Consider the following 26,632-nt stretch of genomic DNA (forward strand, 5'->3'; position numbering starts at 1 on the left):
CACACTGGGAAGGATGCTTGATACCAAGAGGGGTGATTGCTCTTTACCTCTATGCAAACCATTGGGCATAGTTTCAAATGGATATTTTTTCTAGGTTGACTTTCAACATGCAAACTAAGTAATAGTAACTTTAGATTTGCTTTGAGAAAAGTAAGCCCCCTAAGATAAAGATTTGAGAAGGTCACAGGATCATTTTCAACCCTGGAATTTAAAAAAATAACATCTGTATTATACTATTAGTCTTTTCCCATGCAAGCATCATCTTTTTTTTATAGAGACCTATAAATCAAAAAGTGCTAAATACAAGGGCTTAGAAGAACAAAATACACACAACAGTCTTTGTCATTGAAAATCACTTTACTGATGTTACAATATGTTAGTAACATTGAAAACCACAGGCATTTGTATTAAATACTCTCATAGAAGTGGATAGTGTGACACTGTTATTATTAAAAGTGAGCAGGAATTTAGAACCCCAAATTACAATGATCTGATTTTATAAAATGAAACATTTTGTTTAGATACATGAAAGCCAGATTCATTCAACAGCCCAATGCCTGTAATGTTTATGACAAAAATATCACACTCAAAGCTAGAAAGTTGTAAATTGCAATGCTTTGATTTGGTGTTTGTCAAAATCTTATGCTTCTATTACCTCAGATATGACTTTACAGGATTTTAACTAGCAAAGACAACGACATGGCGCAGATTGTTGTTTTTGCCAATACTAGCCCAGCCACAGTAGTGAAACACAATTCTCCTTTCCTCTCTCAATAAGGGCTAGTATGAGTGAAAAAATAGCTTTTTTTTTTTTTACAGCAATGCCCAAGTTAAGCATTAGCACAAAATGAAGATGGCAGATCCAGTTGGTGTATACCACCCCAAAAGCTTTGCTGAAAGGACCAGTCATACCATAAATAGTGTTTTCTCCAGCAGATTAAAAATTCTGTAACACTTTGCTATTCTGAAAAAAATATTTTGCATTTATGCAATGATAAAAATAAGTACTGTATTCTATATAAAACATTACCTATTGTAATATATTTTTACCCTTAAGAAAAGAAAAATCAGGTTATATATTCACAGTTTGAATATGTTCTGGACTGTATTTCCAAGCATAAAATATGCAGTCTACACAGGCAATGAGCAGGAGTTCTTGTACCACTGATCAAAATAAATCAGCATTTACTGTTATACAGAGCCTTACAATATTGCATGGTTATCTGCTTGCAGCACTATACTTACAAGGTCATCAGGCCTATATACAGAATTTCTAACATGGTTGTAAAAATAGACTCTCCATGCTAAAGTTAGAATATATTAGGTCTTAAGGCCTCATGTTGATTTTTTTTTTAACAAAAACTTTTTTTTTTTACTCAGAGGAATACATAAACATAAAAAGAAGTTTCTTCCTTTGACATTTTATACTTTAGCAATTAAAGATAGCATACTTCTCCCTTAGAGAAGGTTTCTTTTTAACTGCTTTGTGCTTATTTTCCCAAATTTTCCTCATCTCATTTTGAGTTACACTGCAATTGCAGCTTGTCTTTAGTAGCACAACTTTTTAAACAGTTTAAAGCTGGCTTAGCTGAAGTGATTTTGATACTGGTATAGATTAGATTTTAGAGAACTAAAACTGCCAGACCTGGTTAGGTGAGCCAATTTTGAAGCCAGGTACAGAGTCTCAAGGATGAGCAAATTACATTTCTGTGTTCTGAACTTACTTTTACTGATTGTTTAGGTTACTTGGCTGAGATAACATATTAATGTTGACTGTTGCAGTGCCTTCTCTAAATAGTTGCAGAAAATGGTTGTGGAATGACAAGATACCACATGCTGAATGCACAAGCTGCTGTTTCCAAAGCTTTAGTTTACATCAGCATCCATACTTGAGGCACCAGAAATGGTTTTCATAAGCTGACTCAGAAAACACTCACGTCAAAGGAGTTTCTTAGTGTAGATGATAGAAACTATTAACTCCTTTCCTGTTCTGTTCAAATCACACTTAAGAAAGACCCATCTGTATTGCAGCTATCAGTTTCACTGTTTCCTTTTTTCCTGCTCTATTAGGATAATAGTTAGGCACACACAGGAACCTTACCCCACCATGTAGTCATGGGATGACAATCTGCACATATGTGTGCAGATTATATAAATTTGTCTTCAGTAAATGTGATTAAAGTCAAATCTCATATTGCAAATAAATGTCATATGATTTGGAAGCCATGCAAAGAGTAGGTCATGAGCTCAGTAGTCTGGTGGATAATCCATTCTGGGGAATAAAAATCTTCAGCAGAGACCAAAATGCTCAAGTTCTTTAAAAATGAGGCAAACAACTAGAGAAAGAAATTAATGATCTTCAGACTTGGAGCAAGAGAAACAGGAACAGCTCAACTTTTCGGTTCACAGACTTGGTGATTAAAGGGGCTTAGACTTCAACAATGCTAGAAGGTGAGAAAGACATAGGATGGCTGAGCCACCAAGTGGTTTTAACATTTGTTGTCATGGTTTAACCCCAGCCAGTAACTAAGCCCCACACAGCCACTTACTCACCTCCTGCCCCCAGTGGGATGGGGGAAGGGAACTGGAAAGGTAAAAGTGGGGTGTCATAAGAACAGTTTAATAATTGAAATTAAATAGTAGTAGTAGTAGTAGTAGTAGTAGTAGTAGTAGTAGTAGTAGTAGTAGTAGTAAAAAAAAATTAATGAAAAGGGAATTAACTGAGAGAGAAATAAAACCCAAGAAAGACAAGTGATGCAAATTAAAAGAATTGCTCACCACCAACAAACCAATGCCCAGCCAGTCCCTGAGCTGTGGTTCCTCACTGCCGACCTTCCCCTTAGTTTATTGCTGAGCATGATGCCATCTGGTACAGAATATTCCTTGGATCAGGTGGGGTCACTGTCCCAGCTGTGTCCCCTACCATCTCCTTGTGCACCCGCAGCCCATTTGCTGTTGGGGCAGTGTGAGGAGCAAAAAAGGCCTTGGCTCTGTGCAAGCACTGTTCAGCAATAACTAACAAATTCCCCATGTTATCAACAGTTTTCAGCACAAATTCAAACCAGAGCCCCATACCAGCAACTGTGAAGAAAATTAACTCTACCCCAGGCAAAACGAGCACACCAGTGCAAATTGCACATGAGACGTGAGGTGCCATCACCTACACTGTAGCAAGAGCAAAAGAATCACAGAATCATAGAATGATTTGGGCTGAAAGGGACCTTAAAGATCATCTAGTTCCAAACCCTCCGGCCAGGGCAGAGGCAGGGACACCTTCCACTAGACCAGGTTGCTCAGAGCCCCATTCAACCTAACATTGAACAATTCAAGGAATGGGGCATCCACAGCTTCTCTGGGCAACCTGTTCCAGTGTCCCACCACCCTCACAGTAAAGCATTTCTTCCTAATAAGGTGACCAACTTAGCAGCTTTCTGATCTCAGCCAACTCATACAAGAGGAAATTAGTGGATAAATCAATAATGAAAATGCTTTTCAGTAGGAAAGGGGACGGAAGAGAACAGGAGCTTGATGAGTTTTACACTGGACTGCAATTACTTTGCTTACAACAGCTATGTATGGGATTCAATGACAGAGCAAGTCCTAAGGGCTAACTTGTTATCCTTTAGGATTATGGAGTCTCATCCTTCTTTCACATTACATCATATCCTATTCATTAACCAATTCATTAATAAAATTACTGCAAATTTGGTCAGAATTTCTAGTATATACATGTCTATAGTAGTGTATGTACCCATTCTTTGCTCTGATTTTGAAAAGAGTTGTCATATAAGTGTTAACAAGACCAATCAGTCCAAATCAACAATATGGATTCGAGTAAGAGGATTTCAGTACACTAGCTATTGACACAATTTCTTTCTGATTTTAATTCAAGATACAGCTCAAAGGTCCACTTGTTCATTAGCACAATCAAAATTATTTCATGAGCGCATCAGTTTAGCAGATTCAACATCTCATAAATCAGGAACTCTTAAATCATTGGGAGGAAGCCATCTTCAAAGTCAAGTCACACTTCAAATCAGTTAACTGGCAAATAGTGACTTAAGTTCACGAGTTAAGCAAAGATAGGCTTACAAAATTAACAATCTCCTTGAATCTACTTACTTAAATATAACAAAACTATATGTAAATTATCAGTCACAACCATTTCTGATATATTGCCTGAGATTACTGACGATTTTTAATCAACAGATACAGAAATTAGCAGGAAAATTTTTACTTGTTAGACTGTGGCATCATTGTGCAGCATTATTATTCGGATATGATCTCCACTTTCCAGTCTCCATCAATTAGTCATACTAATTTTATTATAAATTACACAAGATTCTTCTCCCACACTGAAATACATAAAGCCAGCTATAACCCCTCCTGCAGGTCCTATGCTCATATGAACAATTATTTCTATTTGAGAAGAACTGATAACATCCCCACTTTGACAAGCATCTGCAGTGTAGCTGGCAATAACTTGTCCATTTATTAAAATTAAAATAAAACAATAAAAGCATGAGTCTCAATGAGTCAAAATGACTGAGCTATCTTAGTGACAAGTACTCTACTTCACTCTGGATGAGGTATTATGTAGCAAGTTTATATTGCTATTGCCAGTGTAACTAACTATAGTAGATAAAAATATTTGCAATCTTCAAGGTTATTAATCTGGCAGCTTTCCAACACACTACATTTCAGAAGTAGGAAATGACAGATTGTAAGCAAACAACTTCTGTCCCAACCTCCACTGGCTTGGGAGGCTCACACAGCCCTGCCAGTTCACGTTTTGTGCAACGACAAGGTCTCCCAAGTTACCAACTTGATGCAAAATTCTCTGCAGGAGAATTTTGCAAAAAAACAAGTCCTGTGGTATTGTCACTCTAGACCAAAGGGAAAGTCAATATTTATTTAACTTAAACTTAGTACTCATAACTAGACTTCCAGTCACTACATATTTCCAAATTTGAAGGTGACTGTTAAAGGTACACTACACACATAACTGTATCATCATATGCTACAAACAAATTATACCAAAACAAAAGAGAAGCTGGAAGTACATATTACACTGAAAATACAGTCAGGAGAGCCATTTGTTTGCAAAACAAGAAGCTATGAACATTGCACAAAGAGCCAGTACGTTATTTCCAGTTCTATCTGCCAAATCTTCCTGCTCCTTGGTAAGGCAAAATGGAAAGGGAAGAGTAAACAGTGGTAAACCTAAGATAAGCACAGAAATCTAACAGAATTATTCAAATTAACACACCAGTTTGTATCCAAACAAATACAATAAAAGGCACATGATGAAAACAGTCCAGTTATTGAAGACAAGATATGAATATGTGAGGGAAAACTAGCTTCCAGAGAACAGAGTAATGCAGCGGCTATTGGGTTAGCATAATGTCCTAATGTGGGTGAACTTCTTGAGGGTCCCGCTTAAAGTCCAGTGAAATCAATAAAAGACATACTGATTTCAAGTTACTATGGCTGAGACCCTAATTTCATGAGCTACATGCTACCAACTATCTTTAATCCAATTATCCACATTCAAAGTAAATCTTTGCAAAAATATTCTTCAGTGCTGATGGATATTTACCTTTCATAAAAGTGCAGAACCTTTTCCTAAAGCAATTGCAAGTGACTGGCTCCTTCCAGATGGTCTGTCTGCATCCACTTGCACTCACATTTGTCTTTTTCCAAAATACTTACCAGAACCTGTCAGCTGTGAAGGAAAATCATTTGAACACGAAAGCCAATATTTTGTCCTAATCCAACATACAGCCTAATCATAAAATAGAGTGCTTCTAAAAATCTTACATACTTTACAGTTGCTGACATCTTTAAACATTTCTTACTTTAATCTTACATATATCTAACTTTATTGAGAGACATAAAAGTTAAAAAAATATATTAAAAGGCTGCAAGTGTTGGGTTCACTTATTAAAGGAAATACATGAAGGAGGTAGAAGATTCAGAAACACCATAGATGTTCCCATTACAATAATATCTAATTGATCATACAGCTGTTGGGCAAGGTATTCAACTGCACCACAGAGTCAGGTGTTTTATTCTGCAATGGTACTACCCAAAGCTAAGAACTGGTCAATTTTGGAAAGCCAGGGAATTATACATTGATTTAATGTGGTCCAGTTTCCAGTTCCTTTACTAACTGAAAATTCCCAAACGGAAGATATTTGTTTTACAACAACCTTTAGAAGTCTCAGGTGTTAGAAATATAACCATCCACTGACACAGGAGATAAACATCTCCATGCTAAAGCATTTGTTTCCCCCCGCACCCCCCCCCCATTCTTTTTAGGCTAAACTCACTTGTACTCAGTTTAATGCCCCAAAAAAATTTCAAGGGGTCTTCAAGGGCAGCAAGCATAGTATTCAAGCGCATGGTAAAGGTGATTCTAGTAATGAAAAAAAATTAAAAGACAGCAATGAAACTGGCCACTTGCCCAGCACTGTTATTATCTAGTGCAGTGAAATCCTTATGCTTCTCATAAGCTATGCCTTGTCATCTAATACAGTGTCTGAAATGCTCTATCAAAAATACACAGCAACTCTCACCAGACAGACTTCACATCACCACATCCTGAACTGACTACTTAGAAGTATTCCCAAATGTCCAGTAAGTTTGGGTTGCACATGACTTAAAAGACTATGTTGTCTGTTGAATCATTCTTGATTACACCTGTGAGAGGATACAGTGGTCATCTCAATGAACAATGGATTTTGGCTGGTTCCTCCTATGATGATTTAAGACAAAGTGCTGCTGTACTGGTTTCTGCAGTCTACTGTACAATTGAGATTGTCAAGACAGTATAAGATGCTTAAAAATAGTACAGATTTTGGTCAAACACCAGTTTCTGAGAGACACAGATTTACAGTACTGTACTTTCAGTATTTCCAAAGATGTCTGCTCATAATATTAGAAAATCTGAAGTGTGATGATGTTAGTCATGACTGTTTCTTTAGGCATTTGGCAAAATACACTTATGTATAACAGCTATTTTTGACATTATCAAATGTTTACATATATACAATCTGTATACTGAGATTATAAACATGTAAGGTAAAAAAAAAGATATGATCCTTGTTTGTTTGACATTTGTGTCAAATAGTTGCCTTTCAAAGTTTGAAATCCTGTCACAAAAAAAATCCTATATTTCTTACTCCTGCATGCTGATCTCTACTACAGTATGTTGTTTATCCCTTACATGTGGAAAGTAAAGAACACAAGGTTCATGCATATAGCTTACAAGTTTACATCGTCTGGGCTCTCCGGGAGGCACATTCCCAGTTCCATTTTGGTCTGACTTGGGACTGCAACAAACCAGAGAAAAACCTCTCTTATGCAGGACTGGCAAATGAACTGCAGTTGGAATTCTAGGTAAGTGTATCTGTCATCATGCAGCATAGCCTTGTCACATCCGGGCTAATTATCCTCTATTAATTGTTATGATTTTGGTTGTTCATCAAATCCGTAAAATACTAGTTAACGAAAAAGAAAGGAAAAAAAAAAAGATTGTTTTTTCCCTTCCAGATGAGAGGAAGTTCTCACTGCGATCACGAGCATCTCTGTTGATCTTTCAAATTGTCTGAAGAGCAGATGAATGTGCAATGACTCAGTGATCCTGAGTTTCTATAAAATCCAAAGTAAACAGTTCTGATGTGACCCCAGGAAGACAGTGCAGCTAGATGGACGTCTCCCATAGCTGGAGAGGGGGAAAAGGAACACAAACACATTGAACACCAAGATAAAACAGGTTGTTACCCAAACAGTGCAAGGAGCTTGTTTGGGGAACTGCATTTAAATCTCTTGGGTTACCAAGGCTATGCTCTTGGTCTCCTCCCAGCCTCTGGCGGGTATCTGTTCAGACCACAAAGTCAGTGGACAGTCTCAAGCATTTCAGCATGTCTTGCAGTTGGCATAGTAAATGTCCATGGCTGGGAGTGCAAAGTGTTTGAAGGGAAAATGTCAGTGCAGCTTTGTACTAGACACCTTTTACCTTACAGTTACACTAACTAATATTAGTGTAGACATAATTTCCCATTCTTTTCTGCCTAACTCTGCTCAGAACAGCTTGACGTCCTGCTGGGGGTTTGAGATGCTGCCAAAGCAGCTCCAGGGCTGAGATACATCATAAAGCCCAGCCTCCAAGCTGTGCTGAGAGACCCTGACCTGCACCTCACATACTTTCTCTCCTGAGCAGCACTGGGGGCAGCAGTTTTTAGATTCCCTCAGCAGCACTCCACTCCTTTTTTTCTTGACAAAGAAGACAGAGAACAGTTATAAGCATCAGCAACGTGAACCAAAGATATTACAAGTAAAACTTCTAAAGCAAATTTCAGGGCTTTTTTGCTTATTCAAATACCTGCTATGTCTGAATTTGAACACAAAGGAAGCAAGGTCTAGCACTGCCTTTTGGAGCAGCTGGAAATGTCTCTACATGGAGAGATTCACCCACCACACATTCCAGCGGTTCCTGCTCAACCTGGGAGTTCAGGGTGGGCTCAGGTCACGTACCAGCGAAGTCCCTGCAGGTCTGCAAGGGCTTGGTGCAAGCCCTCCACGTGCTACATTAACAGGAACTTTGTTACTTTTCTATAAAGCTGGAAAGCAGCTATCCCCCGAGCCAGAATGAGAGTTGCTGGGAGAAGGGGAAAGGAAGGAAAAGCCAGACAGACCACTTGCTCCAGGGCTGCCTGTCCTCCACACCCCAAAGGCTGCCCCAGACATTCTCTCAGCTTGAAATAATTAAAGTAGTGAAATTTGGGCTTCAGGGCAGGTTTAAGAGCAACCTGAACAGCTCTCTGTAAACACAGCCACCGAGGCTGTCCTAATGACTGCCAGAGGCTCAGCCTTCAGTGGCTTCAGAACTTCAAGGGCAAATGAAATGCCACTTCTGCTCTCACTGCTAGTCACAGGTGTTGATCTGCTCACTTTCCTTTAAAAAACTACCAGTAAATCAAGTCACTGATGAAATGGAGAGAGAAGAGGGATACATACCCTGGCACTTTGCCTGTTGGCTTTTTTCTCTTCATCAGGAAGTGGTGGCATCGGATAAGGGTATTTTCTGCTGGAAGCAATAGATCCAGTGGATGAAGATGGAGACTTTGCAGGAGACAGTGTCCTGAGATGTTGAAACACACAAAATAAATGTGATGCTTTTGCACTTGAGCACTGCAACAGCAACTGCCATTACTCTGAAGCTTGGTTCAGAACCAAGTATTCAGCTTATTATTGTCTCAGTCAGAGGGATAAAACTGCTTGATTAGAAGTCTACTAATTTTATTATATGAATAAAGGTATTTATAGATTTCAGGAGCACTGGAAGAAAAAATAAAATCTGCTAACTCTTATTAGAATTGTATTGCATAACAAAAAGGATTTCTTAAACTGTTTTATACAGTACTGTAATTATTCATTATAAAATTAATAAAACAAATCTGCAATTGAATAAATACAGAACTAAAATATAAACATGGCATTATACGGGCTAAATAGAAACAGTAATTGTATAAATAAAATCTGAACATCTTCTGCCAGTGACTAAATGGTAATTATCAGCATCTTTATAGATGTATTACACATCTCCTATATTGATACAAACATAGCAAATCTATTATTTTTATAACACATTAAATTACACAAATGCATGCATTTAGAGGCCAAACTGTTAGTTGTGAAGTAACAAAGGCATATACAAAGTGCTAATAACAAATTATTATACATGCAAGCATCATACAGTGCATATTGTTCCAGCCAAAGAAAGAGTCTGATGAGAATATACAAAAATGGACTGATTAGTCAATGGCAATCAGCATTTCTGTACAAGGTGAGTAGAGTAAGCAGGAGCAAGTAAATGTTTGTATCACATGAAAGGCATTCTTTTCATGTCAATAAGGCAGCAGCACATTATTGACTGAAATTTTATACCCAAGAAAAACTCTTATGCTTCTGTTTTGAGATTCTGCACTTTTCCCACTTATGAGGGTCCTATCTAAATGAGAGGCTCTAAATCTAGGCAGAATAAAAGAGAAAAAAAATCCTCAAAGTCAAAAAATTGAGCTACCTTGGCCTCCTTGTTCTCTTATGCAGATCAAGGGAGGCCACACGCTAGTGCAGGCACATCATCCAGACCCTCCCTGAACACCACTACCTACTATCTCCTGAGTTTAATGCATCCCTGATGATGGCAGGTTTCCCTCAGTCCCTATAGACAGGTCTTCCAAGCCCCTCTAATGTAGAAAGGGGTTGTAGTGTGCTGTGCAGCTCTAGAACCCAGTGATGAGCACTGTTGCCAACATCACTGATTCCAAGGAACTAGAGGAGCAACCCCTGGCAGACAGCCCCATATGCCTGGCTCTGGGATGTAAAGGATCAGGTCCTTTCATCTAGAGAGGACTACAGACAAGGCAGGGACTCTTTCATGTTTGGAATTGTTTTGTATCTCTAAGTGAAATTTATTTACTTTTAAATACTTGTATTTTTTATTCTGGACTAGTGTATCATTTGGTTGTGTCTGCAGCTCCCTACAACAGCACACTCTCTTGCCTCCCATACAAACAATGACTGATGGTAGCCACGAGCAACAAGGTGTCAATGGAAATTAAATGGTGAGAGCTCTCCAATCTGGCTCATGATCCTCTAATGACTCCTGTGGTAGCCTCTAAGTTCAACAGCACTTAAAAGATTTGGGTTGGTACAATTACCCAAACATGGAAGTGTATACATCTTCAGTACATGCACTTTGATCACCCATTAAGATGAAGTGGACATATGTTCATTTTTTTTTTCAGGAAAAAAAACTTGAAACAGTTACTGCAGCATAAAACAAGGTTTTCATATGTCCAGCATCACAGATCTGGGCACCAAACTGTGCATGCAATAAAACAGGTTAATTTAAATTAAAAAAAAAAAAAAAATCCAGGGAAACATTCTCAACAGTGCCCTGCTGTTCACTACCCATACAAGTCCTCTCACCTCTGTTCACATTTGGATTAATAACAATCGTTGATAAACTATTGATGGATATAGAATTTAAAAATTAAGGAGAAGAGGAAGCGGGAGGGGGATAAGGAGGGCAGATTTTATGTCTTATTAGTAATCCAATTATTCACAGCTGCAGTAGAATTTAAAATTTTCATATTCAAATTTATAACAATGCACTTGGAGATTAGAAACAAGGAACTGGTGTTGTGAGATGTGACTTGGCAAGCCCTACCAGAAAGCTTTTTATAATGGTACCACAGACAGGAGGTAGCACAAAGAATGAAGGAATCTCCATCTCTTGGACCACAATCAGGCACAAAATCACCTTCTGCATGCCACAGGTTCTTTGTGTTTTAAACACAGTAATAGAAGGCCACAGTGAGAGGAAAAGCCATGGACAATCTACCTGTCCATCAGTCTGAGCAGGTGATCCTGGAAGGAGCAATAATCCCCCAAAGATGGGGCATCTTGAACATTTTTCTTTGCACAAACAGGCCCTCTGACCAGGATCTCTAACTGAGCCTTTAGCCAGGCAGCTTTGCACCATAACCCAAACACAACGCTGTCTTTTCAAAAGATTGTGAAGGCCAGACCTCCAGTGTGCCTTCCTACATATCCTTCTTCTCAAACACCCCTGGCACTGCCTGCTCAGCTGTGGTTTGCCATGTGTAACTGATGTGCACTTTGCTGTTCACCTGCACCTACAAAGCTACAGCCGAATACACCCAGAATGCAGTTGCACACTTACAGAAGTGACTTTGTCCTCCCTTCACAGGGCCTCACCACTTATTTTTGCTATTGTTATGTGCTACAGTTACTTTGTCATCTTTAGTGCCCTCTACTGTGAACATAAAAGACCCAAGAGTATGTTCACAGATCTTACAGTGTGATAAACACAGTTGTTTCAGGTGGTTTTGATCACCTTTCAGGTTAAGCCCTGCAATTGTGTATGTGCTGTGTATCCCAGATTTACATATACTTTAAATGAGAAAGAGCCAGTCATGACCTTTCTCATTTACAGGATGGAGAGACAGCATTCAGGGACACTTGCAGGTAATGCTGGGTTTAAAGGTAGGCAAAACTTGGCAGTTTTGGTCAAGGGTGGGATCCATTTAGCTTTCCCTAGGGTTTTAGTTCTCCTGCAATCAAATCCATTAGCTTTCATGCCAAATATTGCCTCCAGCTAAAACTTATACAAGAAATCAGTACACACCACAACAGAGACTCAAAGGTTTTACTGCCACCCCCAAATGAAGCCATGCACCTCAACGTGCTACAAAACAAATCTAATTTCTGAACAGAAAGCAAGATGCAGTAGCCACTTTGTGTCTGTCTTTCTGTCTTGGAAGTTGAAACTAAGAGTGTGGGGAGACCACTCTGTGATTCACAACAAAACACTGTGGCAGCAGAAAGACATCCTGCAGCCGTAGGCTGCCTACTCTGCCTCTCTTCACCTAAACAGGGAATGTTGGCCCACAAGAAACAGTGTGAAATGTGTCACCTAATCACACAACTAAACATTTTGCAATTTTGAGTGATGTTATAGCTGAACTCAAGGCAGGTGGCCCTGACAGATACAAAATGTTCATAAACTGCAATTGATTCTCTTTCACAGACTGAAATACTTTAGTGAAATTCAATTAATATTCAACCTGGTGAAAGCATTTCAAGCCCAAATATAGATCCTATCAGCCTAACCTGACCTTTGCTGTCATGGGTTCAGCTCTTTGTAGGACATCAGCCTTAATTATCCTACATTGGGAAGTTAGGATCTTCTAGAAACACTGGTGTGACTAAATGTTTTAAATTAAGTTCCTTTTAAAAGCCACAGATGTGCACAGAGTTCCTCAGAAAGAGCAGAGCAGAGGGAGAGAAGGCTCAGGGGTGGCAGAAGAAGAAACAACAGCTATGGCTTGAGCCGTCACCTTGAGCACTGCACATCAATGCCCCAGAAGCAGACATTCACATGCTTTAATGAACTCTTCTCCCTAACTTTTGAAATGAAATCTGGATCCTAACTGACATCAGCAGGCACTTTTTCACTGTCTGCCAACAAAGCCATTTTGCTTTGGTTGTAATAGGGAAAAGTTTTGTGGGTTTTTTTTTTTCTTTAAGCAGAGTCTAGAGCTGCCTCAGCAAGAGAAGGGCAGATAGGTGCTGGTCACAGCTCTGGCCTCAGCTGGATGCTCACAGAGGAAGGCAACGGAGCTGAGGAGGAGCTGAGAAAAAATCAAGGACACAAAAGCACATTAAAATAGGAGGGAAACAGCAGCCTGCTGTCTCCTGCCTTCCATGCCGCTTCTCAGTGCCCTTCCGAGTCTCGATATCTAAAAACCAAATCACTTTCTTGTAAACTAATTTTATATTTAAGCAACCCTAATAAAATATAAGTTACTGTAAATATTTGCATTAAACCAAATCTAAGTAGCTCAGTGCTTCAGAAGGTGCCTTCTTTTTTGTTTATAATTATCTGCAGAAATGCCACATTTGGAGATTCTGGCAGTTTGTTTTCTCATACCATCATGGCTCCCAAGTCTTTCAAGATTCAATGAGAATTTTGAGTAATCCTTAACCACATTTCACAAGGCCAGCCTGTGCAGTGGCCACTGTAATTGTCAGTAACAGGAATAAGCACTAGTAGCACATTCATAAAATAACATCCCTTGCAGCAAAGCCAAAATTGAGGAAAGGCTTCCTGCCTGTGTTTGTTGCTGGGGTTACAAGCCTATAGCCTGGCAAGAGCATTTCTCAGATCATAGTGTGGCCTGGTGTGAGGATGGGGGATGCACCACCACACATGCAAAATTAAGGCCCAGACTAGTCTTTGAGCAGGAAAATGAGATTTTTCTTCACAGATCTTATTTTCTTACAGATAGGAATCCCACACCTGGGAGCTTTCTGGCATCAGAGACACCATCTACTATTATTACTATCATTAATAAAAAGTAATTATATAGAAATACCCATCAGACTTGTAGACTAGGAAAAAAACCCTAGGGCATCAGATATTATAAAGAAAAATTCTGATTTATAAAGGTTTTTTTAAGCAGATGCAGAAAATCTTTCTAATGACTAATATCTATATTTCCTGAAAATCTGCAACATTTCTAGGAATTGTAAGAATTGTTTTTGTCTTTTCTCATTCTACTTCAACTCGTCCTACAGCAGCACCAGTCATAACATATTATTCCAAAAACTATAGGAAAACAAGCAAACCAGCAATGTTACTTTGAGAACTCCTTTGAAAGAACAGAGAAATCAAAGACAATTAAAAAAAATATTACTCAGCCAATCACCTGGTGTAAATGTCTTATTATGGGGCTGTGACTCCTAAAATATGGAGCTGAACAGTCTGACTTTAGCCTGACGTTCTGGTTTATCAAGCAAGATTTTTGTTTTGTTTGTTTGCACATGACTATACAGGCTCAGGCTCAAAACACAGCCACAGGATGTTCTGACCCACCATTCTTAGGACGTCTTTTCCTGTCAGTGCTATGATTAAGCAAAATTGCACCTGAGTTTTAGGGAGAAAAAGTTCAGTTCAACCTCTCATAAACCCATGTCCTCAGGACAGCTGATCCTTTGCCTTCCATAATGTGCCCACAAAATACTTCCCCATGATTTCCTCACTAAATTAGGACATACAGGTTTCTAAATTTATTCTAGTTGCTTCAGTTGCTTTCTCATTTCTAAAGCTAACTGCTACAGGGTGTGATTAGTAAGCTTCTATGATGTAAAATTTTTAATTTATGTTTCATCTCTGCTGATATACAGACTTTAAAACTCACATAGGTCAGCTTAATCCTCATCTACATGCCAAAGATGCTTGGTTTATCTCGGATACAATTAGAAACGTGACTCATTTAGTGTAACAGCTAAAGACCCTCAGGGACAGGGTATATTCTCATCAATTTAATCTAGTTACTAAATCGTGATATACTGATATTGAAAGATGAAAATTATAAGTGTGCACACAAGATTTTAAGCCTGTTTAACTAAACTATTTAAAGTAACCTATTTTCAACTAGTGCTATCTTCATATTCTATCAATGTCTTTGCTTTGCTTATTGTGACCACAGGGCATCTGATACAAAAACCCTAAAAGATAAATATGGGATTACATTATGGTGGGCAACTCTTGACTTTGCCTGAACAATAAAGGTCACAAGGGTATTTTTATGAAAAGGTTTGCTAATAAAATCAGATCTCATTTCTCATGTAAGTTTGCCTAATTTCACCTTCCAGTGACCTTTGGTCAGTTTGCTAATCTAAAGGACCTACCACAAAGATTTTGCTCCTTATGAAGTTTTGAGGACTTCATGATAAAGTAAATGTTCAGTTGCTCCACTAAACTAAACAGCTTGAGGCCCTGCAGTCCTTTCTATGGTTTCTCTGGGCTCAAACCTCCCCAGTCCTAGAACACGCTTGATGAACTATAGACACCAGCACCTGACCCTGTATCTCTGCTAAAATGACCAGACTCACAATACTTCCTGCCTGAATGCCCAAGCACCAACACAGAGACGTGGCTGATACCGATGGGCACAATCACAACCTCCCATAAGCCTTGGGTTCTTGCATCAGGGATCTTTACTCCCCGTTCAGGACCCAGATCAGGACTGAGAGGCTTGAGTCCACTCATTTTCCCTATTCACTGGAAAGCTTTTCTGCAGCTTACTCTGTGATTTACAAGGTGTTGAAAGCAAACACAAATGGTTTTAAAAAGTAACCATTTTATGGTCTTTTAAGAGTTTGGAACATTTTTAGTTCTAAAAATTACTAAATTCCTACCCTGACGTTTGATGTCTGCCACTGTTACTAATGGAAAAAGAGTTTCATTAGTATCTTGTGATACAACTCCATGACATTTTTTTCCCAAATGCACACTGGAAATATTTAGTTTCTGCCCTTTTTATTATTATTACGTCTACTTGTGTAGCAAAATTATTAAGATTCTATTTACTTGTTCTTACCATCCTTCAATGTTTTGGCTACAGATTTTGCTTGTTACTCTCCTTTCTTTGTGTTTCTAGAATTCTTTCAGCTTCATCTTTGATATGTCAGCTTAGAGCTTCCTGGATTTCATTCATGTTTTATGTTATTTGTCTTAAACTGCCTTCCATTCTCTCCTAAGTTATCTGATCTTTTCAGCTGATGCAGAGATCTTTCATTCTGTCTAGGCTGTGGGACAGTATCTTTTGGGTATCTACTGCAATGTTCTCAGTCTCCAGATTTGTGTCCAACAGGGAGGCCAGACTCATGCATGCTTCTTCTCTTTAACTTGCAATGTATAAAATAATACACACTTTTCCCTTTCAAAACCAAGTGATATTTTTGACTGAACCCTACCTCACTTGTAACAGATTCATTAGTGGTTTGATAATTAGAGCACAGAGTATATTCTCATACATTTAGCTTTCCAATTACAATATGTAAATCATTTCACTGAAGGCTGAGAGTAAAATACTACTACTTTTTATTCTTTTTTTTCATTTAAATTTTGGTATGCACTATATAAGACAGTGGGTAGAGTCAATGTGTTATGAAACCACTTGCTTCAGTAAATTAACATTCTATTTAAGTTAATACTACTTTATTAGTGATAAATATGTCTCATGCCCATAAAACACTACTTGGCATAAAATGATGCAAAAGCTACTACAAGCTATAGATGATGGTGGGAACGCATGCACTACACACACCCTTTTCAATGGCTTCATTAAAACATTCAGAAAAAGAACTGTAAATTGCACATGAAGCCAAAAACAGACATCAAAATGCAGCAAAAGAAGAGGGGCCCTTTGCACCTACAGTAACTTGTATTGATTTATACAAGGTAGGAGTCCCAAGATATTTGTATATGCTGGAACAGCTCTTAAAAATGAGAATTATAGAATTAATTTACAAAATACCTAAAGTATGGTCCTTCAGTGTTTTTATTCACATCTTCTACCCACTTAGCTACATTATATTCTCTTTTGAACCATGGGTTTAAATACCTGCAGAAAGCAATGGAAGGAACAGAGAAAGCAGAAGAACAAGAATAGAAAATCTGAGAACACACAGCACAAGCTTAGCAAGGATGTCTTCATCCCCAAAATGCAAGTGAATATGGCAAATAAATCAGAATGGATGTTGGGTGAGGACTAGGCAACGTGTACAACTGCATGAGAAAATCTGGCCTACAACAAGATTCATATGTTTGATTAATCTGGAAACTCTTTGGGATACACCATTCACTTAAGGGTAAAATTCACTCCTATGCAGAAGGCCAGCATTAAGCTCATGGTTTAACTCCCCTCATGATCTCAGAATAAGGATGAAGGGGCATTTTGGCTCCGAATATGCAGTTTGCTTGTTAAAGACACACTTTTGCACCCATCTAAAATAAATTGCAAGATAATTGCTAAATGAGCACAGAATCTTTGGCTTGACCCTTTCTACAGGAATGAATTTCAGCCTCAGTTTGTTAAAAGGCTTGAATTGCCACTACAGTGGCAATTTTTACACTTTTATGCAAACAACCCCCTGATTTTTCCGTGTTCATTTAATTTGGTAGGATCACAAGAAGCTTAAATGGAGGTGGGCTGCAGAGTTATCTCACATTTTACAGAAGCAATCTTGACACCAAAACCACACTTTATAGGAAAAAAAGTCTGAGCTGCATACTCATAATAGGTACACGAAAATTATGAAATAAAGATGATGTGTAATTATCTGACAGTAAATTACTAGGGAAGAAGAAAATTTTTTTTGTAATAAATTTTCTCCAGTAACAAGATTAGCAAATTCCTCCCCCTCTGTCATGTTAAGAAAAAAGGGTGATGCAGAAACAGAAGTCTGCATCCAATTTATTCTTGTTATATACAAACGTCAACAGTTAAATGATTATTTGTGATCACCACCTTTATATAACAGAGACTAGCACAGTGAAATAGGAAACAAATTGTAACCAGAGAAAAAGGGAAAGAAAATTCTTCTTTAAGTTATTGTTGCTATTTCTGGTCCAGTTCTTGTCACCCTTATTTGTGAGATTCACTCCAATGACCTCCCACATGAGAACAGGCCTCACAAGGGATTGCTCAGATGAATAAAATTGGGCCAAATCATGTCGTTCAACCCCCACCATATTTCAAACCATGTTGACAACAAAAGCAGCAGCACTTTTTCAACTTCTTTTGCTCCTTTTTTGCTCTGGAACATCTCCTCCCCGCCCTGCGCAAGCACAGCCACAGCTCTCAGAAAGTACTCGCCCTCAGCCACAAGTGCTTCTAAGTAGCTTCCTCAGCTCGCTTATTTATCAGGAATAGGGAGTGCTTTATGCTTTCCAGCTTGGGATCTTAAGAGAAAGGAAATGTCAAAAGTGATAGTGCAGCAAAACAGACGAGCCACAATTGAAGTAACAGGGCAAGGCCAGCATCACCAGGAACTAACGAACTTCTGCTTTGACTTTAATTGCACATTTTCTTGTACTCGCTGCAATACTTTTGACTTGAAGTTTTTCATTTGAAAGGGTCTTTTGGTAACCATGAAACACTCCCAATCTGGCTTCCTGTATTAAAAAATAAAGTGTAATGTGGTATCAAAGCATGCAATTGTTGCACAACCATGTTGCAGGGTTTCCTGGGTCTGGGAGTATTACAGACCGCCATTCACCACCTCAATCCATCTGTTACAGAAAGGTTAAACTCGAGTTACTGCAGACCACTACACGATACCATCAGAAAGCTCTCAGGCTGATCTTTCCAGCCACGTGTTCATTAGCAATGGCCAGAATCTGCATTTCCCTTCAGTGAGAAATTCTGCTTTAAAATAAAGTGTCCTTACACGTAAGCCTACAGCTAGACCGACAGCTCAGTTTGGCTTGTAGCGCAACATGCAACAAGGCAAAAGACCTGGGCTCAAGAGTATTTGTACTCCTCAGGCCGGTGAGGAGGAAGGTTAGCTAGCACTGCATCAGCAGGAGCACCTCCAAGCAGTCACGGTGTTTTGCCACAGTGAAACTATTGTATACTGAGGGAAAGGACTTTTCACGGGGTAAAATGGCAGCCCAGAATGCAGGGGCAGGTGAGACTGACCTGTGATCCAGACTCCCTGTTTGGGGGTGGTCAGAACCCCCTGAGCTTATGCCTTGGGCAGGGGTTTGGTGGGCGAGAGAAAGCCCAGGCTCAGATGCATGGGTTACCCGGCTGCAAAAAGACAATATATAATAGAAAGTCTAAACCAAAGATGTTTGTATCAGTTACAACAACGAGGAAGACAAATGCTTATAGGAAAAGCCGTGCAAATTAACAAAGGTCTGAATCGCTATCTGTTTCCTGGAACCTGTTTTAACACAAGCTCCCAATTAAACTATCAACTTATTCAGAAAACTCTCATTATCATTCCTGAACAATTCTAATTGATTTCAATAGAGAACTCTTTACCAAGCTATTTCATCAACCATGTTTCTGAAAAAGCATTTAGCCTGTTGGCATTCCTCCTGTGTGTAATGAACTATCTGCCTTTAGTAAAGAACATTAATTTTGTTTTAAAACATCTAGAAACAATTAAAAATGCCCCAAAATACCTTTAGTAGTCTCCACTGAGCTCTACACTTAGCATAAGCCTTGTTCATGTATGTTTGGTCCCAGGGTCATGCAAAGTTGTGAGCTGTACTTTTTTCAGGAGCTGCCCAAAATGCTTGCAAACCTCCCACCAGTGCTGCTTGTGAGGGCTGCAGACCTCAAATCTTTCTCAATGCTTAAGAAATTTTGCTTCTGTGATTAATGGCACAAGTCTCTTTGATGCTTGGCTGCATACAAAAACCCCCCTGTGCATAATATGTGCAGTTACTGCAGACTTATGCATATATCAAATATTTTTGCAGGCAACTGCACTAGTGTGCACCTGCTAAAAAAAGAAATTGAATTCTGCACAAGGTATGGCACAAATGAATACATTTTTTTAGTGGTTAACTACACTCTACTAATAACAGGAGACCAACAATGTTATGCCTTTTCTTACATTCAGCAAGTATGCTTCATTAGACTTCTAGGGGCCCCACTGCTGGACTTTCCAAATACTGCTTCAGAACAAATTTCAATATTATTCTGTATTTCCCAGAGAAGGTAGGAAGGTACATATGTCTGGGAAAAGCTTCCATGTATTCTGAGCCATCCTCAAAGCAGCTGGCATTGCTTTTTTTTTTTTTTCCTTAAATGAGTAAATGCTGGCCACAGTTAGATCATTCTCAGTCAATTTTCTTTGCTTGCAAAGGAAGCTATCCCTCTAACCAGAGCCACCATGTGCCCTTGACAACTCTCTCCATTTCTTACTGAACTGGCACAGCATGTGGATCATTCAGTGGGAGCTCTCTCTCCAAGTGGTGACAGGTCAGCCAAGGAGACTCAGACAAGCCATGTGAGTGCAGTCCAGGATAGACCCCATCAGAACAAAGGGTGTTTTCCTGCCTGGCAGGTCTCTCCCAGGAACACACACACTGTGCTTCATCCCCAGCAGGCTGCTGCATGGCCATTGGGAAGTACAAGCCTCCTCTCTCTAGCACAAGGGCTGCTGCTGGGCTGAGGGACCGTAACCAGCATCAAGAAAGAAAGCAGAGAATTAGGTGGAAAATTAAGGGCACCTTTAAAAGAGGAAAAAAATTTACAGGGAAAAATACTTCCAACTCACAATATCTTGTCTGCCCACTTATTTAGTGCTCCAGAGTTCTCAGAGCATATCTCATTTGTGTTCTTGGCAGTTTGGTCAGACTAATTTTGATTTCATCAAACTGTCTCATGCAAGGAGAAGAGAAAACGAGCAAAATAATATCTCAGTAAGAGTTTATCAGCACAAAGACCAAGAGCACAGAGAGTCTTGATAGATAAACTCCTCCAAGGGCTAAAATTTCTGGTTTTGTGTTGCCATTTTCACCATGCAATGTTATAACTGCAATATGCATCAAAGTATTATTTCTGTATCTTGTAACACACGGTCTTCTCTACGAACCTTTCTGAGCCTACTCACCTCAAGACAGTGCACTGCAGGTGAAAGAAAAGTTTCATAACAAACTCAAACTCCCCAAACCAAAGAAAGCGGGGCTCAGAGAGAAGTTAGCATGATTAGTTTCCAGCAGGGTTGGTATCAAGCCCATTTGCCCACAGAGGTGCAAAGTTAGTACTCAAGGTATGGGAAAGGGCAGTGTCATTGCCACCATGGTCAAAGAAGGGGCCATTCCTGTGTGGCATAAATGCCATAAGAGCAGGTCAGTACTTGACAAGCCCAGAGATAATGTTTCCAGCCATTCACCATTCATTCACAAAAGGGGCCTGAACCAGCAGGCTTAAGTACATTAGAAAGGCTCTTTCCCTTTGGGGAGCACTGCACACATGGGCTCTTCAGTAAATGTAACCAGTAAATCAATAAGCAAGCAGCTCTAAGCCATACTGGAAAAGCTTGGGGGTCAGTCACTTGGTAAGGACTTCAATTACCCACTTATTGCAGGGCTTACTCAAGACTGACTGTTTCAGGCTTACAACGACAAACTTCAAGGTACTCTCAAAGAAGACAGATGCCTCTCCTAAAACCTCCAGGAAGGTACACAGAGATACACATCTCTAACTCTGCAATGGCCCAACCCAAGGTGTAGAAAAGGGTAGGAAACAGGTTATCAGAAACTCAGTATTGAACCAGGATACACTCAGCAATGGCAGTTTACTGTAGACAGAAGCCTGCAGTGATGGTGCGGGCTGCCACCATCACTGGGAATTGCTATAGGAATGACTGTGAGGAAGCCTACATAAAAAAGAAAATTCATAGTTAATTTTTAAAGAATAAATAAAAAGATGTCAAAATACATTAGCCGAACCATTTACCAGATTATCAGTCAGCAATCAGAATGGGCCACAGAGCAAAAATGCAGCTGTCTACTTTTCAGTACTCTTAATCTCCATCTACAAAACACAAATATGAAAACTGTACTTTTTGGCTTTGCTTTTGTAAGTTCAGACTTACTCAGTTGAATTAGACCGTGGCCTAAATCTTTTGCCTCTGACTTTCTTTCTGTTTCCTCCTATATTACCTGAAAGAAATCAAAGGATAAAGACAGAGAGTAAAACAACTTGAAACTCACTGTATATTCTTTTTGCATCCATAGCAAAAGAGTTGTTACCTCAGTATCTTTAACCATTTAAATGTCACAGCTCAGTCCCTCTTGATTTACCTCAGACTCTTAGGTGAGCTTTCTCTACTTTTTGTTGCAAATGTGCAGACCAAAAAATTCCTTAATTTCAGCTTTCATTTGACAAAATCACTACACTTCAAGAAAAACACTAAAGACTGCCTGATAAAATCACAGAAGCTGGCAAGACTGAATAGACTTCTTTTTCATGTTAGCTCATACTGGAGGAATGGGAGAAATTAAATGTCATTTCTATGTGACAAAGCACTGTGCAAAAAAAAAAAGGCACTTGTGTAGGGTGCTGTTAAATCCTAATTCCAGGTTAATAACAATCAGCACAATTTTAAGGAGTTATGCTGCTGTCTCATGATCAGCTAAACTTCCAGCAGAGCAGCAATAGGCTGGTTTCCACTGTGGCCAGCACAGTGGTTCACACTTACCTTGCCAAGAATTACTCCTAGGCCTCCCATTTTCACAAATGTCTGAAATATGTTTTGTGTCTGGGATCCTTTCACTCCAGGAATGAGATAATCCATTTGACCTGGAATAGGAGGGCTCAGATGCGGTTATTGTTAAGGGTATTGTCTCACATCATGTTAACTCAGCGGTTCAGTCACATTCCCGAGGCCAGTGACAAAACACAGCCTAAGGTCTGTCTGCACTAGCAGAGCCTCCAGGATTTCTGATTAAACCCTGCAGTTACGCTTTGCAGTTGTCTCTGCAGTGGTTCTGTGTGTCCACGTTCAAGAGCCAGGCTTTCAGCAGTGCTTTCTCACTTGTTGTCTGTGGAATGCACAAACACCAGCACACACCAAATTTCCCTTGGATCTGCAGCTCTGCCCCAGCTCCTAGATGGAAGATGCTCTTCCAACTGTGTTTATCTCAAGGTTTTTTTATCTTGCAGTCAAGTATATTCCACTTGACAGCTGCCTACTCCCTCCTTGTGCTGCTGCAGGAAAGCTTGGACAGCTTACCTCACCCCACTGCTACCAGTCTTGGGGGCTCAGGAGTCTGTGATAAGTATCCTCCCACACAGAGCTGGTAGTGCCAGGGGAGAGGTAACTTTGCCTCATTTTGGATAATTTTTAATTTTTACAATATTTTATTAGTCAATTACTGCAGTGTATACTTCTAATGCTAAACTCAAAGCCAAAAACAGTCTTAATATCGAGGTGCTCGGTGCAAACTGAAGTTTTTCTTTCCTCTTGTATTCCCTCTAAGAGCCAGAGATGTGTGTTGGCGATGTCCAACCTGTGCGGTTTTGCAATAGGTTCCCTCTTGTTGAACTAGAGCTGCTGCTCAGCTGTTTGCCATGAGATCTACAATTATTTCCAAAAGAGAAGAGGAAGTTGAAAAATTCACAATAGATGGCTTACTTATTACAAAGAAGTTTTGCTTAAGGGAACTATTTCTGTAGTTTTAAGTCTGGATACTCTTGCATTTTTCAGTCACTGTTTTCCTTGGAGGGCAGGCATCTGAGAGATGCTCATCAGTTTCCAAAAAAACAGACTAATCACAGCCACAGTGAAGTACACTCAGGGTTTCATTAATTGAAACTTAATTACAGTATGAAAAGTCTGAGAACCAACAGATCCACTGACAGATTTTTAAACATTTTCTCCCCCTCACAGTCTATTTTCAGGTTCAGGAATATCTTGCTATATACTGCTTTTGGTGTTTGCTATTTCCTAACAGCAAGAGTTATCATAAAGTTATGTCTTAATCCTTGAAAACCCTCTGAATACAAATAATATTTCATAATGCTTTCCAGCATGGAGAAGCCCAGGCAGCTAACGGTCCAGCCACTCTAACATCTCCCAGGAGATGCCATCCATACCGGCACACAGAGCAAATCAAAACCAGCTCAGAAGGTAGGAAATAGCACTCTGGGCATTAAAATGGAAGGACTATGTCAGCTGTATCACAATGTCAATGGAATATTTGTCAGACTTACTTTTCCAGACTTGACAGTGGCACAACATACCTGAACTGGTGGTGGGGAACAACAAAACTCTCTAGTACAGACAGACCTTAGAATCCATTGGCTTTTGGAACAAATAATAAACAGAGACATATGACATAAATGAAGAATGAAAAGAAACACAGATATTGAATGAAAGAAGAAACACATTACATTACATTCATTTAAAAAGAAATTTTTTTCTTAACTAGTATTTGAACCTGATACACAAAACTATGAAAACTTGCTTTCCCAAGACTTTCTTCAAAATTTTATCCAAATGAAAAAAAATTCTCCAACGCAAACAGAGATTCATTTAAGATTAATGTTTGTTTCCTGAAAAAAACAATAATGTATCACCCACACATCTAAAAACTGAATTTAAGAATTAGAAATCATTAATTAATCACTACTAGAGTTTTCCTAATAACATATTCATTAGAACAAACTGAATGAAGTTGCAATAGGATCAAGTGGCTATGCCAAAACAGCAAATACATTCCTTCCATACATTCCTCTTTACTTTCATTGAAATAACAGCAAAGAAAACAGCTTCATCAACTGCACAGTTATAGGCTGCTTAGTGAGACAAAAATTGAGAATTGCAGTTTTCCTATGAAGCAGTTCAGGACTGTCAATTCCTCCTAGGACACAGTGCTTCTCACAAATTGTTTTACAGCGTTACCTGGAGATTTTCATAATTACAGGATCTCTAACTGCAGAGGGGCGGGGAGCATCATGACCTTAGCTATGACTCTCAATGCTTTTCAATGAATTTTCCATTTTAAAACTTTGGGAGTTTTAAGTAACTGTAACAATAACGGAATTAGTGAAATCAGATCAAGGACAAAATCTGATTCTCTCGTGATAACAAACCGAAAACTACAGAAAGTCTTTGTAGAATTATTTTCTAAAATAACATTTGGTGACTTAGTCTACTAAGTGGAATAAAATGCAAGCACTATCAACTTTAATAAGAGACAGCAGAAGTCTACGTCAACACAGTGAATTAATGACACTGACAAATAAAGATTATAAAAATAACATTTATATTTAACATTTTATGTTTATAACCATTATTGAAGCAAGACAATGTTCCTTTCCTTTGATTACATGACCATGAGTAAAAAAGTTGTGGATTTTTTATTTAATTTTTTTTTTCAGCCAGCAATTAGTTTTACAGTCTGGTTGAAAATAATTCTCAAGGTAGGAAGATGATGAAAATTTGATTAAACAAAAATTTGTTCACAGTGCAAAATTTTTTTATTCTGGCCTAATCATAATAATTAGTAGCTCAGGAGATCAGAGAAAAAATCAGTAATCAAAGCAAAAAGGATGCTATTTCAAACACTCCACAAAGAAAGAAGAAAGAATCAAACCTGCTGCAAAACAATGAAATGTTCTGACTAATGGAATAATGGGTGATGGAACAGGTAGAAATCTGAAAATGCGACAGAAAAGCAGACCTCTTCTTAGAACTAGATGCAGAGTTTGTGCTGACTCCAGGAGGCATGTCGCTATAAAAAGAGTCGGCCTCTCCCGGCTTTTTTACATAATCTCCCTGGGGTATTTGTCTAAAGTATAATAAATATTGTAGAGTCAGAAAACATGACAGGAACTGGCACACACACAAACATGCATGAATATTAGTTTAAAAGAAAGAGGTAAGGATAGCAATCTTTGAGGAAACCCATTAACCACACACAATAAGGCTACTAATACATAATACAACCATCTGAGAGAAAACTCCCACGCGCTTCTGTTAAGTGCAGAAAAGTGGATTATGTGGTTTTGATAAGGGAAAACAAGGAGCATTTCACAGGTAATCCCTGATCACAACTTTCAAAGTGAACAGTTTGTGTTTCTTGAGACACTGGATAACCAGTTCAGACATTTCAAATGGCTCATCATGCTGGTTGCAAAAACCACTCCCAGATGCAGCACCAGTACTGAGCCTGAGCTGACTACATGCCTGCATCAAAAAGGAATTCAAGATAAGCAAATGTTTTTTCCTTCTCAGGTAGACACTTTCCATTTAACTTTTGTGATGATTATTGATCTCAAGAATAGCAACCTGTTGAGTTGTTTAAACCTCAGGAGGATAAAAACCTCCAGTTTTTTTAACTGATTTCTTGTGCAGGGGAACTAACACCAGAGATTCTCACCTACTCCTGATTACCACAGTAGACTCAATCTGCCAAGACACACAAAAATAATGTCACACCTATCTGATAACAGGCTATTCTTTTCCAGTATGAGAGGCTTAGTTATGGTGTATAAAACTATCTATGCATTAGAAAGTTCTAATCAAGTTATGCAACATTTCTGTAGCTGGTGAATTCATCGCCAGCTGAAAAAACCTGCCATATAAATATTCCAGTTATAGTTCCATTAGGCTGAAAAATCCTCCCAAGTACAAGTAGCTACTCTGAAAGTTGGCTATTTCATAGTATCATCAACTTAAGCATCTATTCAGCCTTGCACTCTCCAAGGCTGTTTTGTTT

The 26,632-nt window shown here is 38.9% G+C and overlaps 1 protein-coding gene across 3 annotated transcripts in view; it reads right to left on the reverse strand.

The window, feature by feature from the left end:
* Positions 1-338: 338 nt before the first annotated feature.
* ADAM22 (ADAM metallopeptidase domain 22) overlaps positions 339-26,632 on the reverse strand; it is a 134,057-nt gene continuing 107,763 nt past the window's right edge. The window contains exons 21-27 of one of the 3 annotated variants that reach the window (XM_050324117.1): positions 25,508-25,702; positions 22,609-22,709; positions 22,003-22,069; positions 19,086-19,196; positions 16,920-17,006; positions 9,022-9,145; positions 339-7,726 (exon numbers count right to left, since the gene is read on the reverse strand). In XM_050324117.1, the coding sequence (XP_050180074.1) occupies positions 7,706-7,726; positions 9,022-9,145; positions 16,920-17,006; positions 19,086-19,196; positions 22,003-22,069; positions 22,609-22,709; positions 25,508-25,702 (706 nt within the window). In that variant the 3' untranslated portion in view covers positions 339-7,705. The remainder of the gene's footprint in view (positions 7,727-9,021; positions 9,146-16,919; positions 17,007-19,085; positions 19,197-22,002; positions 22,070-22,608; positions 22,710-25,507; positions 25,703-26,632) is intronic. The other 2 variants (XM_050324135.1, XM_050324125.1) reach the window with 2 other exon arrangements.

This window comes from Myiozetetes cayanensis, unplaced genomic scaffold, assembly GCF_022539395.1.
Source record: "Myiozetetes cayanensis isolate MyiCay16 unplaced genomic scaffold, myiCay2020 scf1, whole genome shotgun sequence".
Taxonomy (NCBI): domain Eukaryota; kingdom Metazoa; phylum Chordata; class Aves; order Passeriformes; family Tyrannidae; genus Myiozetetes; species Myiozetetes cayanensis.